General features: G+C 37.6%; 1 protein-coding gene across 4 annotated transcripts in view; it reads right to left on the bottom strand.

Moving 5' to 3' along the window:
• The window catches only part of NEGR1 (neuronal growth regulator 1), a 566,285-nt gene that overhangs the window by 103,200 nt on the left and 444,982 nt on the right, over positions 1-18,103 (bottom strand). For all 4 annotated transcript variants that reach the window (XM_088153540.1, XM_088153541.1, XM_088153542.1 and 1 more), the window contains exons 5-6: positions 6,650-6,770; positions 799-950 (exon numbers count right to left, since the gene is read on the bottom strand). In XM_088153540.1, the coding sequence (XP_088009666.1) occupies positions 799-950; positions 6,650-6,770 (273 nt within the window). The remainder of the gene's footprint in view (positions 1-798; positions 951-6,649; positions 6,771-18,103) is intronic.

The following is an 18,103-nucleotide window of genomic DNA, read 5'->3' as shown; positions in this document are numbered from 1 at the left end:
ATTTTAATTAAGAAATCAAAGTCTAATTTAAAAATGGTAGGCAATATTTTTTCATTAAATTCTATTTATTGTAACACTCAGTGAAATATGTCAGTCAATTGCTTATTGTCAGCTAATTGAATTCCAAAAGAATTACACATAGGGTATGATATGGCAACTGGCAGCAGTTTTCAGAGTGCACACTTCAAAATGAATATCATACTTTTTATTGTCAAAACCTTTGACCAATCACATTATTATAGTAGATCCACCACTGTTTTAGTGTACATACTCACCCTAACGTACAAGACTATGTAGCAAAATATAACAACTTATTTGCTGAACAATCCAAACAGTGCATATTCAAAGCCCTACTTGTGTCAGGAGAGCACACACATCAGCTGAAGGTCTTTGTGAATATCTTGATATATGTACTACTATTATGCCATGACACGGATTGCATATGAAAGAGTATTTAGGAATTCCAAATAATGCATGTCTAATACTCATCTAGTGGACCAATACTGGACTACATCCTGAAAAAGATCTCATCAGGCCATGTATGAACCTGCCTGAGACTTGAATTCATCCTAAGGACTGATGTAATCACTGCTGACCTAATAGACTCAGATGGAAACTGAACAGACTAAGGGTGTATTCTCAACCCCAGGGTGAAATTGCTCAGAGAAATTTGTATAAGTCACAATGTTCCTAAAGAGAACCTGAACTAGACAAGTTTCTGTTCTTCAGGGGAAAGAAGAAGAAGAAGAAAAAGGAAACCTACCACATGAACATTTCTCATAATCTTTCTTGACTTACGGTTAAGAAGCAGGCTGGCATTGGTTGTGCCTAATTTGTTGGCAGCGACACATGTATAGTTGCCAAAATGCTCCTCTGTCACATTGTTGAAATTTAAAAATGATCTTGAACTATAACTATATATAGTAATTCCTTGTTGCCCATTGACCAATCTAGAATGGAGGAGAAAAGGGAATATACTGTTAGAATCAACATGCAAATGTAATTGCATTTTGATTTAATATATATGTGGGTGAAAAACCCTAGCTTACACCAAAGTAGGATATGAAAAATGAGAATAGACACAAATGTTGAATACTGTTAATGCCATATTTACAAAAAAAATGCTAGTGCCATATTTTTCTAATGACTATAATTTAGCAAAAGGCTATCATCTATGCAGACAACTGTGCATACGCATTAGAACATAGAATGTATTTTCCCCCTTTTGGCACAAATTCCTTAAATTCAAGGGAGTCTAAATTCAGACTTGGTTGGTTGATTAGGGAAAAAAAGGACAAGCTACCCAATAAATGTATACATGAAATAATACAGTGGGGGAAACTTGTGAAACAAAATTAGGATTGATTTTAAATGAAGTTTTATTATTTTTTTCACTTTCAGTTGTAAGGTAGGCTGTCAGGAGAAAAGGTGCAAGAAACTGAATGCTAGGGGTAAACAGCAAGAACTAGGCACTCACAGTCCAGGAGAATCAGGGCAGAGTAAGGCAAAGATTAGAAAAAGACTTAAAAAGCAGGCCATAGGTCTAGGAGTTTTAAGCACTTCCAAGAATCTCTATTCCCTCCTTGTCTTGGGCACTACCAAGTTAGTTGGAAAGGCGAGAACATTTAATGTGGCTTCAAATCAGCTTATATTTCAAAGCAAGGCAGTGTAAAAACAACATACCTTGTTACTGAATTTATTTTTTGAAGAATCCAATGAAAATTATTGAGCTGATTCATCAAGATGATATATTGATAGCTTGGAAATTAAGCCCTATTTAAATGTTACAATGAAAGGAAGGCTGTGTACGTTATGTCTACCTCACATCCACATAGTCAGCTGAACAGTTGCATTGGGACCTCTCTGCATGATCAAAATTTTCCAAGAAGTATACAAAGGGATCTCTGGCAAACACAGATCTTGAACTTCAGTTCAATACTCTCTGTTTGCTTAGTGAATCAGTCTCTGTCCTCCACTCCAACCATGGGAAACCTCTGTTAATTGGTTTAGTTCAGGGATGAGAAACTTGGAGGTCTCCAAACGTTATTGAGCAACAATTCTCAGCAACTTTAGCAGGCATGTTCAGATGCTGTGAGCTATAGTTCAGCAATATTTGGAGAACCATAGGCTCCAGCATCTGCTTAGTTTAATCACTTCAGATGCGTCAACAATACCAGCAAAATTTAAAGTACTGTTTAATGCAAATAACATTTTGGCTTCCTTTCCAAAGAAGTATCAGGGTGCATTGATCTCTGGATTTTGACATTCAGATCAACAGGATGTCAGTACCGATGATACAGTTTTCTTTTATTGATACACTCTCCTTTTATTCACTGCTCTTTTAAGATAAAAGCATCTGGTAGAAGCCCCAGTGATATCATGCATGTCATTTTCATCATGCAAATGACACAAATTATAGTAATTTGCAACAGTTGCATCATGACATGAAGTAAGTGAAGTACAACACACCATTTGCCCAATCACATGATGATGTATCTGTGACTTCACTTGCACCCCTTGTCCTCGGTAGAGACCCATCCTTGTAGACCCTGTTATTCTTGCTCGTATTTTTTGCTCACTTCTCCTGTTTGATTTGTGCACCTATCAAAACAACTTTTCATTCTGACTCCAAAATAACACTGAATTTTACCCCCTAAAGATATTCCTCATAGATTACAAATGATCCACCATTTTGCTTCTCTTTGCATATCATAATCACCTTCTGACTTTTCTTTTGTTTTACAAAATGCTCTGATTTTCCCAATAAATGTATAGTATATGAAAAGTGAATAGTAAACAAAATATATTTATAAAGGCAAGAGAGCAGACAGGCACATTTTAATTACAGACATAATACATGGATTAGGTTATGGAAGCGTCATTAAAATAAATGGTGCTTACTTTTGAGTAAACATGTATAAATTGTTCTGCATAATAGTAAATGATAAATATTGTGACTATAGCTAATCTTATGGATATTTACCCACAGTGGAATTTTCTGTTATATAAAATGTCATCACTACAAAATTGTTTGTTGAAGAAGCCAGCACATATATTTCCCATAAAATGGTAACCTTTTACCTCTTTACTCATCTATGGAGAAAACTTTGTTTAAAATAATGAAGCCTCATGAAAAAGCTATCATATCAGTGGGCGAGCATAAAGCATCAGATTTGCTTCAATGTCTGTGCTCCCGTCTCTCAACTTCTCTTCAATTTTGTCCATGCTGACTAAGCTAGCAAACAATTGGTTAGAATTATGCACACAAAACAGCAGCAAATTTAACAGCAAATTTAGGCTGAAACTAAATGATGAGCATTCAGCTTAACATAATGCAATCTGACTTATGCCTGTGTACTGGTGTGGGAGTTTTTTTTTTTCCCTTTGGAAAGCTGAAAAGTCTCTCTAAATAAAAACGCCTCATTTTCCAGCTAGCATAGAACGCTCATGGTTTTCTCTCTTATATTTGGCCTTTTGAGTTGAGTACAGAATTTGGCTCCCATGGCTGAAAATACTTTTTTCTCTCTGATTTTTGATCCAGTGACTGATCCCACTGGAGGGATGAGGAAGGAATAAATTCACAAGACATCTCCCTTCCTTCTGAAAAGGTGTTACAGAAGTTAAGAAACAGCCTAGAACAGTGGGGTAAGAACTAAATTGGACAAAAATTATCCACTGCTACCTATTGATAGCTGTATTCATTCAAAATGGATGTTACTGTTGGTGGAAGGAAAAATCAGATCTAACTCAGTTAAATCACATGCTTTTACTGTTGTATGTGAGCTCAGACTTAGGAAATGCCCCCTTCTCATTTCTCCAAATAGGGAGAACTTAGACTTTTTTCTGTCCCTTTAAAAAGAAAAAAAAAATCAAACTTAGCAAGGTTCTGGACATCTTTTCTTCACTGGCAGAGGCTGATCATATAATCACAAATGATTTTCCATCATTAATAATACCATTTATATACTGAGCCCATGGTACCAATGTTGACTGATTTGAATATTTCCTTCTTGAACTTTTTCATCATTTGTGCACATGTGACCAGATTCAGATTTTGGAAAAATATAGTTAAATGTGAAAATACTTAGCTATGCTTGATTACTCAGAGAATTGCTTATATTTCATCCTGAAAGCAGAACTCATGCTTATATAAACAAGTTACCATTTAATTTTGATATATGGAGGCAGCACATCATAAATCTAGGAGAGAGGTACATTTTTTTTTTTTGTATTTAGCCTCAAAATGCATATATATCATTATTAATGGTATAGCTGCATATTGATGATTTAATATTGTACATTACACTAATGCCCTATTTTTTATTTAATCAACACACAGTTCTGCATATAAAATACATTTTAGTTTAACCATATATTTCCAAAGCAGTACATTACACACAAGTAAGAAATAAATACTGTAATCCTTTTCAAAATCCTGAGACTAAATTGTTGCTGCATCAAGCAAAGTTGAATACTTCTCCTTTTAAATATTTTACTGCATAATCCTATACCTTCCTACCTATCCATACATGCATGTATGATCCTATACCTTCCTACCTATCCATACATGCATGTATGATCATACTGTGTATAATGGGGCTTATTTCCACATAAGCAGATGTATGATAGAGCTGAAAATTTAAATACTTCTTTTTTAAACAAACTTTAAATTTTTGTTTACCAATTATAAATTTGCTCTGAAAAAGGAATGTGATGTGTATCATGTTCATGTTTCTAAATTCATGTAGACAATGGATAGATTAGAAAGAGGCTAAGGAAAAAGTCTCCTTTATAACTATGTGTTTCTTGGGGTCAATTAACAAGAACTAACAGAAGTAACTATAATTATTTAATCATAATTGAGATAGGGCAGACTTTCTCAGGTCTAGTGCCTTCCAGATTTTGACTGACAATTCTAGGAGTTGTAATTCCAATAATTCTGAAAAGCACCAATTTGGGAAAGGCTGACATAAAGAATCCAGGTTAATCCATCCAATACTTCATATCTAATCTACAGTGAATGTAGAAAGAGATAGTAGAATGAGGTTAGTTAAATGTTTCTCTCTAATGTTCTACTTGTCAGAAGATTTGATTTCAATGTGAGGAAATAAAAAGTGCTAATTGCACCTGCTCCCTGCTGTTCAGAATTACATATACTACTTTATTCTGTTCATTCTGTACCACAGCTTTTGGGTTATTTCAAGATCACTATGAATCTGCAATGAATTTTGAAATTTGTCCAATAAATTTGATACATCTGTTTTCATGTTAAATAAAGAACTCCCACACTCACTTCTCCCAATGAAGTTCAAAAAGCCCTATGCATGTTCCTTCCTGGCTCTGCCCTCTGTCCACTGGTTCATGTGGTCTACATCTCTCCTGATACACCCTTATATCTTCTTTATGTCAATCCTGTCATTGGTTGGGTCTTTGGTAATGCTATCAGTTCAAACTGCTGTGCTGACCTTCCAGGCTGTATGTACAAGAACATTCAGTTATTTGGGGAACAAATTATTACAATTCATCCTCCTGTGTGCTTGGCTTGATTGTACAGTCAAAGTCAATTGGCTTTGCCTTGTATTAAATTGTCTGCCTTGCCCTATATGGCTTTTCCCCATCTAGTTCCTACTCTTTGGAATTTGACTGTTTCTTGATTTACATTTGGAAACTGATCTCTTGAAGTTTATGAAGCTGGAAGCCGACTCTTTCTCATTATTTGCTATAGAGTTATATTATGGTTGTGCTTGCATTAAGAAAGGTTTCATATTGATTATTGCATTAGGAAATGTTTTATATTGATTGTTATATTGGTTTAATGCTAATTATAGTTACATAATATATTATTTTTATCTACCTGTACTGTGCTTAGTTATAAACACACACTAAATAGAATTACAACTATTGCCACAACTATTACCGGTTTTCAATTCATATCAACTGCAAATGAAAAAAATAGTGTTTTATGTACACAATGTCTATGATTAATTATTAGTAGCATAGCTTTGTCCAATCTAAACTGTCCAAAGGTGATTAAACTATAACTCTCATAATTCTCAGTACATGTTTAGAAATTCAGATTATCCTTCGCTTCAAGTCCTCCTGCCCCAAAATATATTTTCAGGAATATCAAAATTTCAGGGGGAAAATACATGTATGTATCAGCTTTCAGCCCTGAGGAATATCTATCCTCAGTCACATATTGAATACATAATTATAATATATTGCACTATTATAACAATTTTAATCTTTACTAGATATTCAAACTGTATTCTGTTTGTTTCCCATAGTCTAATGGAAATAATATTTTAGTGTCAAACTAATGATATTTAATTTGCATATTTGTGGTTAATTCTATACTGCAGATTATAAATGCAACATTTAGACCAGTTCAACACTGAAGTTCTTTAAATAACCCAAGATAAAATAACATAATTAAAATAAATTAAAACGAACACTCTTTCTGAATTTCGGTACCTCTACTGAAGTTTGAAGAATACTTCCTCTATATTTGCAACCTCAGAACTGAACTTTATGTAACTGAATTGCACATTTGATTGACTATTTTCTCTGAACACACATATCAAGGAAAATCAGATAGATTTTTTCACCTAATAAGATGCAGACCCCTGAGGAAAGAATCCAGACTTACTTTCTTTCTCCTTTGTACCATTCAAAAGCTGGGGAAGGAACACCCGCACTTTCACATCTTATGAATCCGGTACCTCCAAGAGTCACTCCACTGGATTTTATTTCCTGAATTGTTGGGGCAACTATAAGGAAGCACAAATATGTTATTGAAACATTAAAAACTTGTTAGAAGGCCATGCCAAACATGTTGCTTGGTAATAAGTTTATTCCCTTGCTCAAAATAGAGAGTCGGCCAACTTTTTTGAAAATAATATTGTAATGCAACCTGATTATTTATGTAGGGCTTCTTAGAATCTAAAGCACATATGTTAATTTGTTCCACATATTACCATAGCCCTACAATATTGCAGAAGAGGGAACTTTAGACCTAAGGTTGCTCACTGAGTTCATGACAAAAGGGAGGTCCAAAATCCAAATCTGATTCTCTCCTATGGTTATGCTGTTGTTAAAGGCAAAGGCACTGGAACTCAGAAAGCTATAGAACAAAACAAAATGCATCCTTTATTGGGTCCATCAATAGCAATATGTGCAATGGCCAAACATACTTCAGCCAATATTGTTTGCTTTGTTTCTAAAACCCTGCTTCGAATAAAGATTCAGGGCGACTGAAGTGGCATCGTTTTCTGTAGGGCCAGCATAACCCTAGACTGCTCACCTATGCTGTCTTTCTCTAATATCCGATACTGTTTTAATTAAAGATGTAACAACATCCCCTCCCCTCAAATTATTTCTAGAGGAACATATTAGCAAGTTCTACCAAAATAGATTTCACCACAGCATAGGCAACAGCTCTGAATAGTCTGTTAGTGTCAAAACCCCTTTAAAAATATCTCTTTGAGAAATAAGTGTATAGAAAAGAATGCATGATTTTTAATGTTGAATATGAAAAAAAAATATTAAGGGTGTAAACTTTTTTTTTAAAAAAACCTTACATTGGGCAATTTGCATTAATATATTAGGATCAGGAAAACTTATGCTAAAGAAAAGCAGGCGTTGGGGCATTTACTGTATGTTAGAAAGGAAGACATCAGGGGTAAATGTAGAAACGGTATGTCAGAGATTTATGTTCAAACCTATGTATGTATTTTGTAAAGTTATATGCAGAAACACTGCATGTGAGAGGAAATTGCAAATGGTAATTGGATGTGGAGACCATAAAAATGCACAATGAACTAGGATACAAACTTATTAACTATAATAGTACAATTGACCACATTTATATACAATGTATTTATTTATTCACTCACTCGTGCACACTTGAACTCATTCAGTTATTTATAGGTTGCCCACTTCCACAAAGGAACTCAATGCAGTTTACAATCAGAATGCAACAACCCAGTAAAAATAATTCTCCATCAAAGCTGGCATAACTAACCCAAGGCAACTCTTGTAACATCAGTTCAAGAAGCTCTTCAGAATACGTAGTGGCAATGCAGAAGACCATTGTTATTTTGAGGAGTTTAGGTGACATAATTTGAATTCTCCTGCACACGTTAAGAAAGTAAATCATAATAATGTTTGGCTGGCTTGTTTTTCACTTTTACTTAGAACTGGGTGGGGGGACCCTCAGAATTGTTAGGTTAAGCACTAGCTTATCTATACAGTTCTCAGGCTCTGGAATTGTTTGATGACCATATATCATATCTGGTCAAAGTCACTTTCAGAGCCCCTGACTCGAAAACAGTCATGGGATTGCAGTGCCAGACTTTAATAAAAAGCCCTGGCATTGCCCTTGGAATTTGGAGCGTGGACACAGGCCTTGGGATTAGGTGCTGTGTTATCTAAATCATCTTGGGGTCTCTCCTCTGTCACCATATAGTACTCTTGACAGTAGGGGAAGAGTTTTATCATCTTGCTTGGTATGCTATGTTTTATACTATGTTTATGTACTTCTGTTTAATTCTGTCTTATGCTCTTGTATTCCTGTTTAAATCTGTTTGCTAGAGTTAACAATAAAGCTTAAAATCTCCTTCCCTACTGGCGTGTTCATTGTCTTTGGATCTAAAAGAACTAAAAGAACCAATTGCCTGGGCAACCGATCACTGCCTTGACAATTGGCAAAACAGAATGATAGTTTTTAACACCATTTTGAAGATAGGAGATTGAGGCAATCCTTATTTTAGGATGCAAAACATCCCAGAAAAAAGGAGCAGTCAGCAGGAAGGCATGTTTTCAGGCTCCCATCTCACCTCTAAGATCTCATGGGTAGACTGAATGTGAGTAGGAAAGATAGAACTGACATTTCTCAGGTGCCAAGCCATGCAGGTCTTTAATGATAACCAGCATTTTGCATTGGGCCCAGAAGCAAATTGGTAGCCAATGCAGTGCCTGCAGCATAGGTATAATGTTGCTGAATTTCCTATCCCCATTTAGTAAGTCACTGCAGCTAGAGCTTCCAAGTCATCTTCAAAGGCAATCCCATGTATAGCAAATTACAGCAATCTGTGCATGAGGTAACAAGAGCAGGAATCGCTGTTACGAGGGTGTCCCATCCAAAAAGGCCAACTATTTATGGACAAATTGAAGCTGGGCAAAGCCCTCCCCTATGGCTTTCACCTGTTGCTCTAGCAGGAGGCAAGAGTCTAGGAGGACTTCCAAATTGGATACTCACTCTTTTAGGGGGACTGTAACCCATTCAAAGTCTAAGTTGAAACCAGGTTCATATGGTTTATCAACAAACAGCAAGTCCATCTTGCAGGGATTTAATCTAAACTTGTTTTGATCTATCTAGGCCCTTATTGCTCCAGGTACGGGGCTGGGACTTGGATGGCATCTCTGGTCTGGCCAGGTGCGGTGATGTACAACTCAATCAATGAGTATCATTAATATAATGATGATTCTTCATCCGAAACCAACAGATGATCTCCTTCAGCAACTTTATGCAGATATTTAATAGCTTCGATGAAGGACCAACCCCAGTGGAATTCCACATTAGAACAGTCATGGAAACAACTATTCTGTTCCCATGCATGCCAGACGGAACTGCCTACTTAGAAATTCTCATAGCTCAGTATCTCCAACCCCCAACACTTACAGGTAGTGCAGAAGGATACTATGGACAATGGTATAAAAGGCCACCAGGAAGTGTAATAGGACCAAAAGGAACGAACTTCCTCCATCTGGGTCCCAACACAGGTGATCCACCAAGGAAATCAAAGCCATTTTCATCCCTTGCCCAGGCCTGAACCCTGACTACAAAGTTTCCAGAAAATCCATTTCCTCTAGGATTCTCTGTAGAATCTATAGGAAAAGATGTTTGAAGATTGACTGACAGTTGTACAAATAGCTGGACCAGGAATAGCTTCTTTGTAGGGCAGCTCATTACTTCCTTCTTCAAGAAGATTGGCACCATCTCCCTCCATCAAAAAAACATAATGCAACTCCCAAATCCAGCCACACACGCTCCTCCTGGCCACATGAATGAGCCAGGTGGCGCATCAATCAGGCTTATAGTTGGCAGACCTTATGTGATGGAGGCACTGGGCCAATTATACTATTATGTTATTTTCATAAAAATCACCAAAAGTATACTTCACCAAATGTTTTCAGAAAGCTTTATGTGGTACTCAAATTCTACCCCAGTTTCGTACACCTATTCTCAGTTAGAAAACTGAGGCAGCATCTCCAATAAATGTTTATTCTCTGGACACGGCTTAATTTTAAAAGGTGAACAGCTGCTTGCATACGTTTGTGTGTGCGTGTCTTTTTTTAACAGATTGGTTCATTGTTACTTTTAGCAAATGAGCTCCAACTCATAATCCCCTCCCAATATGTTGGAAATAATACTTCATCAGGAACTGGTATCATTTCAGAGGCATCACAGGTGTAAAAATGACTACTTTTTAAAAAGAAGGTACAGCACATAACGGCCATTTTTTTACCTATACTGTGTCTGAAATCTAAGAATTTGGAACTGAATTAAACAGGACCTATTTAATAATAATCAATGATGGGTCATGGATTTAGAAATGACACTAGATCTGTTTAATAGATTATATTTGGAATTTATAGTAAGGCTACTCCATTGCATCCTGGAAGTTTTTTTTTTTTTAAATTTCAGCCACTCCTGGGAACTTACAGAGTATGTTTTAGTTTCTCCCATATCTTTACAAAAGTTGAAAAGTCTGGCTTAAAAAAAATTCAAGCTATGAATTTTGTTAGTGATTTGAGGAGAAAAGTTCCTGTGGATCATAAATAGCAGATCTATTTTGAAAATGTGGTGGAAATTACTAGAATTCCATGATGCAAAAATGATGCAAAAATGTTGCAGGCTGAGATAAACTAATGTTGATATTTACTTTAATGGCAAATCATCAAAGACGCACATGCTAGATATTTGTGACTTTAGTAGTGTAGCTAAATTTTCAGGTAGATTATTGATAATGTACAGGCTAGCAATCTTGAATTTCTACAGTATGCTAGACAACCTGGAGTAACTCTGGATGAAAGTATATCTGTAAATATCTGCTGCCTTAGTGTTAATTTTGTTTGCTGCTTTGTTTGTTTTAATAAGAGAAGAAAACAAGCAAGCGAGAATTAGCCCTGATACAACATAGCTTTCTACTTTAAAAAAAAAAAATCATCCCTTTGTAGCCTGTATGAATATTAAGGCCTCCTCCTGCACAATAGAAGTCTGTTCCTGCTTGAAAAGAAGGTGAAAAACAGAAACATGACAGGTTGGTCATGTCCATGACTGCTTTGCTAAACATATGCTTATAATACTGTTACTATTGACCATGAATATTTATTTATTTATTTATTTATTTATTTATTTATTTATTTATTTATTTATACATCCATTCATTCAATGTATAAGGCTGTACAACTCCAAAAAGTGACTCTGGATGATGTACAATGGTTAAAACCACCACCACAATAGTTAACAAAAACCAAATGCCCAAGTCTATAACAAAATCCAACTTATTAAAAAACCCCATAACCACATTAGTTTGCCTAACCACACAGCCCAAATGCCTGGGAAAACAGCCAGATCTTTTATGCCTTATGAAAGGCTAACAGGGTTGGGGCCATCCAGATCTTCAGAGAGATCCTGTTCCATAGGGCAGATTTTGCCACAGAGAATTACCCCCAAATATGACAATATTTCTTAACAGAAATGACATTTTGAAAGCATGTAGCAGCAAGAAAATGGCATAAGTCAGGTGAAGGTAGTTTGGCACTCTCCAGAAATTTAGGACTTCAATCACTATAGTCAGGCCAAGTGAAGCTTATGGAGATTATAGTTCACAGTATCTGAAGGACTTCGGGTTGTCTATTCAGTTGTAGAATCAGATTACCTTTCCCTGGTGAATTTCTAACATTTTTTTCTATGACATAACTCAGCTGAAAGCAAATATAAGCTGAAATATTTTAAAAGGGACCTTTTAGCCTGAAATTTTAGGCAGTTCTTCCAAAACTTCCATCCTGGAGTTTTTGTTATTACCCCCTTCATAGTGATCTTGGTAGAAGCAATAATTGTGCCTCCAGTTGTTTGGTCCTGGGTTTTCTCTCTTCCTATCTTCTACGTTCATTGATAACACTGAGAATATCACCTATAGAACAGAAAGCATTGACTTTTGGCCTCACTACAGATAGGAAGGAGCATTTGAACAAAAACAGCAGAAGGGATGAGTAAGTCAACAAATACTTTGCTCTATTTGCAAAATAATAAATATCCCTCCTCTCGTACACTAATAACTTGTCAATGAGTGGTGATGGTGAGCATTTACATCCAGCCATTAATCCAAGTTGTTACCTTTTTGTTTTAATGGCAAACCAAGTTAGCCATCTATACTTTCCAAAGCATGTAAGTTTAAGAACCGTATGCATGTTAATGAATACAGAAACAGGCTGCAGGTTCAAAAGGACTGAAAACAAACTCCTGACCTTACATGGTAAGTGTTCCTCACAGGATGTTCATTAGGGGAAATGATAAAACGGAATAGTGGTTCAGTTGGGAATAATAAATTCTTCCCTTCCCCAATCACTGTTTTAGCCTTCTGCTAAGCACCAGAAGTAAGATCCATTTCAATGGGTCTTTCCATTCCCACCATACACATACACAGGGTTTTCATATATACAGCACAGTTGGAGAATTTCTGTAAAATTGTTTGGATCTTTTTCTAAAGCACAGCCTATGGTTAAAATATATCTGCACCAGACAAGGAGGAATCAGACCTTTAAATATGCTGGTAGTAAATGATTTAAATTCTACTAAATCCAAGGAGCAATTATAATCCTTCTAATGTTCTTGGCAAATTTCCTGTGAGGCCATTAGAAATGTTCTAATTGATATTAATATTCTTCTGGAAACAAATACACTAAGTAATACTACATCATTCCAATCCTTTTTTTTTTAACCAGCCAATCAGACTCCGTTCGAGCTCACTTTTTATTATTTTAAAACACAAACACTCAGTAATATCTCATGTCTTATAAAATATTTTTATGCGGGCGTTATTAATAAGACTATGCAAATTCATCAAAAGGGGTACTTTGGAGTGTGTGGAGGTGCATATGAGCCATCTATTTTCAAATTATTAAGGCAGCTGTGTCTTTTTCTATGAAGTGTGTGTGTGTGTGTGCGTGTGTGTGTGTGTGTGAGAGAGAGAGATAGAGAAGGTTTAAACACTGCAAGGGAATAAACACAAAAAGAACAACTAAACAAAAAGGATAGGTATAGGAAGTCAAGAAAAATTGAAGAAGCAGAGCCACCAGCAGCAGAAACTGAACAGTACTGGAAGAACATATGGGAGAAAGAGAAGACACGTAACACCAGTGCAAAGTGGCTGTGGGATCTGAAAGCAGACCACAGCAATCTCCCAGAACAGGAACCAGTCACCAACACAGTAGCAGATGTCCTACAGCAGGTCAAGAACATGAAGAGCTGGACAGCAACTGGCCCAGACACGATCCACACCTAGTGGCTAAAGAAACTAACAGCAGTGCCTGAATGCCTAGCAACACAGATGAATGAGCTGCTGGCAGCAGGCTCCCACCCAGACTGCCTAACGAAAGGAAGGACCATGCTGATCATGAAAGACACCCACAAGGGAACAGCACCGTCTAACTACCAGCCAATAACCTGCCTCCCCACAACATGGAAAGCCCTATCAGGCATCATAGCCACCAAGCTACAAAACCATATGGCTAGTACGTGAGCACAGCTCAGAAGGGCTATAATGATCTGACACTCACCGCTCCCAATTCCAGTAACGATCCTTGCAATCAGTCATGGTTCAAAAGAAAGTTCATTTATTGAGAATAAGTGTACAGTTCCAAAGAATTGCTAAGACTGAACCCGTGTGCACCAAAAGTTGCTTTTTTATCTTTTTCCCTTCTTCCCCCTTCCCCCTCCTAACAGCCCTTCTTTTCACATTCTCCTGTTGGTACAACCTTGAGCATTCCACAGTCTCTGATAAGAGCCCATCTGCCTCCAACGGCTAGTTCATCCATCCATCTTCCCATCACTCTCCAGCCCCCTCCCCCACATCTTCCAATGGCAGAACTGAAGCAAGCAAAAAAGCAAAATATTTGCGAGGATTCTGACAAGGGCATTGGGCACAACACCAGAGGCTCAAAACACCAGTTGCTCATAGATAGAGCAGTTGCCCAAGACTCAAGGTCTAGACAGACCAATCTGAGTACAGCCTGGATTGACTACATGAAAGCCTACAACTCAGTGCCACACATACGGATCTGTGAATGCCTGGCACTATACATAGTCAACAGGTCATTAAGGACCTTCCTCAAGAACTCAATGGGACTGTGGAAGACAACACTGGAAGTCAACTCAAGACATATAAATGGCATCAAGTGCAGCATGTGCTAAGGTGATACACTGTCTCCACTGCTATTCTGCATAGGCTTGAACCCCCTCAGCCAGGTAATCACAAGGACTGGATAAGGATACAAGTTCAAGAGTGGAACTACCATCAGCCACCTCCTCTACATGGATGACATCAAGCTGTAGGCTAAGAGCGAACAAGACATCAATTCGCAGATCCACTTGACACGGATCTACAGTGACGACACTGGGATGTCATTTGGACTGGAGAAGTGTGGCCATATGGTAGTAAAGAGAAGGAAGGTAGTTAAGACTGATGGGGTAGAACTACCAGTGGGCCACATAACAGACATATACACCAGCTACAAGTACCTTGATATTCCACAGTCACATAGGAACCATGATAAGGAGGCAAGGAAGACAGCAACATTCAAGTACCACCAAAGGATAAGGCAGAAAAGCCTGCTCAATGGGAAGAACAAATCCACTCCATCAACATGTACACCTTGCCAGTCATCAGATATCCTGCCGGTATAGTGAGCTGGCCAAAGGAGGACATGGAGGCTGCTGAAGTAAAGACCTGGAAGCTCCTTACAATGTACGGAGGTTGCACCCCAAGTCGAACAACCAGAGACTGTGCACCAGCCAGAAAGAGGGCGGTCGGGGCCTGGTGAATGTGAAAGCCGCTATCCTGAATGAAACCCAGAGCATCCAGGAGTGCATCAGTAAGATGGCACCCAAATATGAGCTGCTGATAGAATGCCTGAGGCAGCAGGAGATATGGGAGGAAGTTCAAACAGAGGAAGGACTATGTCAGGACAAGCCCCTACCTGGGATGTACCATCGACAGATAGCTGAGGTGGCTGACATTGGGAAATCCTATCAGTGGCTGGAAAGGACTGGTCTAAAAGACAACACTGAGGCACTGATCATAGTAGCACAAGAACAGGCACTAAGCACCAGATCCATAGAAGCAGGAGTCTACCACACTAGACAGGACCCAAGGCACAGACTGTGCAGAAAGGCCTCAGAGACAGTCCAACACATAGTGGCAGGGTGTAAGATGCAGGCAGGAACAGCATACATGAACAGCACAACCAGGTAGCTGGCATTATGTATAGGAACATCTGCACAGTGTATGGGCTAGACTCTCCCAAGTCCAGATGGGAGATTCCACAGAAGGTCGTGGAGAATAACAGGGCTAAGATCCTGTGGGACTTCCAGGTCCAGATAGGTATTGGCCAATCAACCAGACATCGTGGTAGTAAACAAGGACCAGAAGACAGCAGTAGTGGTAGATGTAGCAGTGCCAAGTGGCAGCAACTTCAGGAAGAAGGAGTATGAGAAGCTGGAGAAGTACCAGGGCCTGAAGAAGGAACTAGAGAGGATGTGGAAAGTAAAGGCCAAAGTGGTCCCAGTGGTGGGTAGGAGCACTCGGGGCTGTGACTCCCAAGCTGGGAGAGTCGCTCCAACAGATCCCAGGAACAACATCACACCTCTATGTCCAAAAGAGTGTAGTGCTAGGAACAGCTAAGATACTGCATAGAAATCCTCAGACTCCCAGGCCTCTGGTAGAGGACCCGAGATTGAGGAAGACTCATACCACCCATAGGGGTGAGAGGGGATGTTTTTTTTATTTACACACACACACACACACACAGAGGACATGTACATACTGTACATTTATACATACATATGCATGTGTGTGCAAGAGAGAAAAAGAGAGAAAAGGAAAGTTTAAACACTGCAACAAATTAAACCGAAAGGATAGCTATAGGAAAATAAAGAAAAATTGAAAAATTGAAATACAACACAAAAAATAGTTTTAATAAATACAGAAAAAAGGTAAGGTGGTGTAATACAAGATGCATTTAAGATTTATTTTATACCTCTATTAAACTCTCTCATACAACTAATTTATTTTTCTTTTACTGACTGTATGTAATATCTTACATGGTACTTTTGAAGCTGTTGGAGAAGGATTTGTGTGATGTGTGTGTATGAATAATATTAGTGTCACTGTGCCATTAATAAAAGAATTGGGCTCCCAATTTATTTGGGAGCAAATCTGGAGCTCTTGCTGTTAATAATCTATAGCTGGATGAACAGTAGCCATAAACAAAGTCCAGTTAGCATTTGCTGTTCCTTAAAACAAATTAAAATTTAAGCATCTGCAGAGCAGCTGGGAGCTTATACTGTAGGTTTGATTTTTGTTTTTTCCTAAATGCATGAGGTGATTGAGGCTTCTTCCCCAGCTTTCTTTAACCTTTAAAAAGTCCAGCAGGGTTTTTTGCAGAGAAACGTTTTCCCTTCTCTAGCACTTCTTGAAATGATAATATGGCCACATGACAGGATTCATTCACAGAGGAGTAGGTTATATCATTAGCACCTGGAGTTATCCCTTGCATGTGGCATCATTCTGCTTGCACAACTCAGTTTGGCTTACTGAGAACTCAAGGCACTCAGTGGCATCTTCATGAGTCTCATAATTAGTTCACCGGTCTCTGATCAATACAGAAGATGTCCTGCGAAGCCTTGATACTTATTCAGCACTTGTACAGTTACTACAAGCATGAAATAGGCTAGCCTAGAAAACTTTACTGAGAGGTGCACACAGTACCCAAAGCCCTTCTTTGCATTCCAGGGTTGATCTTTTTAACTTTTTAATAAGCTTTCGGACCTTTTCATATTCATGGCTTTTGAGGATTTCTCTGGATGCATATTACCACAACAAATGAGTGCCTTTTTTCCCAGTCAACCTGCATGATTTCTTCATCCAGGCATCTTTTCTGAGAATTACTTTGCATCACTAAACTCTCATCCCATTCTTCAGAACACAGCGTTTTAGAAAAGAGCCAAATGTCTTCACTTGAACAGAAATTGTGGCTATCATATTCCAACTCAGAATGTATCAAAATAGTGATAAGTTTTAGTTTAATTTAGGATTGGGGTTGTTTTTCTGATGTTGTTAAAACATGTAGCTAATGAAGCAATGCAGAAGATATATTGACATTCAGATGGAAACAAAAAACCCCCAAAACTACAACAGGTTTCATCTTTTAACATTTTAATGAGCTTTGGGATTTTTTTGCATATTAGTTATGTTACCCTAATTACTCATTATAATTCTAATGTGCATTTTTATATTTAATTACAATGCTTATAAAGATTTGATATGGACAGTAAATTATTATAACTAGCATGTGCATAATGATTATGAGGTGAATTTATTAACTTTTACGCTAGCATCCAGAAGTGCTAACTTTCAGTTTCACCTTTGTGATTAACTACATTGTCTGATTAAACAAACATTTTATGATATTACTTGTAAAGTCACAAAAAGGTTTACCTTTCATTTGGCTCATTTGGACCACATTTTTATTCATTTCTGATTCAGAATTGTTTTGTACAATTGAGGTTGTTATTAAGACAAATGTTTGCTAGCTTTATGATGACCAAAATCCAGGCAACCATTAGATGGTATAAGAAGATGCAACTCTAACCTTTTGTCTCCCATCACAACTGGAATTTTGCAACTAAGATCTGGTAGCCCTTACCAACATGCTGAAATTAATAATTCCTTAAAAATAAGGAGTTCTAATACAAAAGGAGGATTTTGAACTGTCTGAAGATTATTCTAGTATAAATTTACTTCCCTATACTGTAAGT

This window comes from Python bivittatus, unplaced genomic scaffold (assembly GCF_059951505.1).
Source record: "Python bivittatus isolate LINGU-HERP-01145 unplaced genomic scaffold, Pbiv_v1 ctg000700_np1212, whole genome shotgun sequence".
Classification (NCBI taxonomy): Eukaryota; Metazoa; Chordata; class Lepidosauria; order Squamata; family Pythonidae; genus Python; species Python bivittatus.
The sequence above is the reverse complement of the archived record's forward strand: the minus strand, read 5'-3'. Positions and strand labels throughout refer to the sequence as shown.